A 1,717-nucleotide genomic window follows, 5' to 3' on the forward strand; every position below is an offset into this window, starting at 1 on the left:
ACCTCCTCTTCTCCTTCGGAACTATCTAGAAGACTCATAGTGTATCGTACCGAGTCTCGACTTGGTTATATTACGTGAAGCTAATCGAACGCCAAACCCACTAACTGATAAGTACCCGTGACCTATTGTTTGTGACCTATTGTTTAACTAACTTAATAATACCGAATTTCATAAACAGTATGTACTACAGCATACATTTTTGAAAGCATTGCTATATGATGGCATCTATCTGCTCTATCAATTATCATAGCGTACAGCCGCACGGTACAGGGTGCACAATTGCACATGTACCCATTTAAAAAATACTACCCAATAGAAAACTGATGACGGAACAGCAAAGTGAGTCATCATAAAACATCGGTCTTATTTACAATCCTCCTGCACCTGCGCCTGAGAATGATGGACTGTACAGTTAAAAACACCCACTATATTTGGGAAACGGGGTGCATAGTTTCATAATCGATCTTTGGTGTCTTGGGGAAACCGGACATTCGGACAGTTGCGGTGCATATCTCTTTATTCAATGTATGACTGTCGTTTTTGTGTTTGATTTTTATTATTAAAATATTTTAGAAGAAGGCTAAATATTGCTTTTACAAAATACATACATATGTACGGTACTTTTAAAAATAATAATATATACACGACAATTACATACAGAGTAAAACAGCGAGCAGTTTATCTGTTTTACGTTTTTAAACTGGACGGGTGCAAAATCATTGACGTTTGAAACCAAAACAAAATGTACTGTATTGAACTATTCACATGTATGACTCATCGTTTTGTTTATATTTTTTAGAAATTTTTACATAGAGCGAGAGCGAGCGCAATTTGTTATCGTACATTGCCGAGTCGGCAAAATCGCCGATGGTGGGGTTTATAATATTGAGTAGCGATGCTTGATGTTTGGGCGAGGCCGCACATGCACGGCCACATACATATAAATACATATGTACACATTTTAAAAACACTTATTTCACAAGCTCACAACTTAACTTATACCATACACACAACTTAATTCTGATAGTATCCACATAGATACACACCTACACAATATGTACCAACAACAGAATCCATATGGACAGGGGCCGCCACGACCAGACCCGAATGATCCACTGTATCAGTGGTTTCTTTCAGTTGACACGTATGTATATGTATGGGGCTCTGCAATTCGTTTTATGTTTTACTATTTTACCATTAAAATACACTGACCCCGTTTTATATCAGTACTAGCATCATTAGTGACATGTATTTATGATACGAGATTCGAGAGTTGCCTTGTCTTTTGTTCGATGCTTATGAAATTTCAAGTAAGTGTTGGTACGCGATGACGTACAATGGCGGGTCATATTCGGTCTTACCGCAGCGAAGAATCTCTATAAATATGCCGTGCGAGACATGCGAAACAGATTGACGATTGTTTTACGCATATGATCCTAGGATATATTCTCTACTGAACCCCCCAGAATTCACTCCAGTTTTCGTAGTCAATTTTATGTTGTAGTATCAACAAAATGCGCATGTATTTGAAAGAAGTGTGAATAGGAGTATGAGTTGAAGGGTTTTTATGTATTAAATTGCAATATAATTTCGTTGAACGATATATAAACATATATATGTATATGTATATACACACACACACACACATATATATATATATATATATATATGATTATATATATATATATATATATATATATATATATAGTATATATAC

The 1,717-nt window shown here is 35.6% G+C and overlaps 1 protein-coding gene across 2 annotated transcripts in view; it reads left to right on the forward strand.

The window, feature by feature from the left end:
• The first annotated feature begins 966 nt into the window (after positions 1 to 966).
• The window catches only part of SARC_01106, a 5,627-nt gene continuing 4,876 nt past the window's right edge, over positions 967 to 1,717 (forward strand). For both annotated transcript variants that reach the window (XM_014305200.1, XM_014305199.1), the window contains exon 1: positions 967 to 1,144. In XM_014305200.1, the coding sequence (XP_014160675.1) occupies positions 1,056 to 1,144 (89 nt within the window). In that variant the 5' untranslated portion in view covers positions 967 to 1,055. The remainder of the gene's footprint in view (positions 1,145 to 1,717) is intronic.

The sequence above is a fragment of the Sphaeroforma arctica genome (assembly GCF_001186125.1).
Source record: "Sphaeroforma arctica JP610 unplaced genomic scaffold supercont1.41, whole genome shotgun sequence".
Taxonomy (NCBI): domain Eukaryota; class Ichthyosporea; order Ichthyophonida; genus Sphaeroforma; species Sphaeroforma arctica.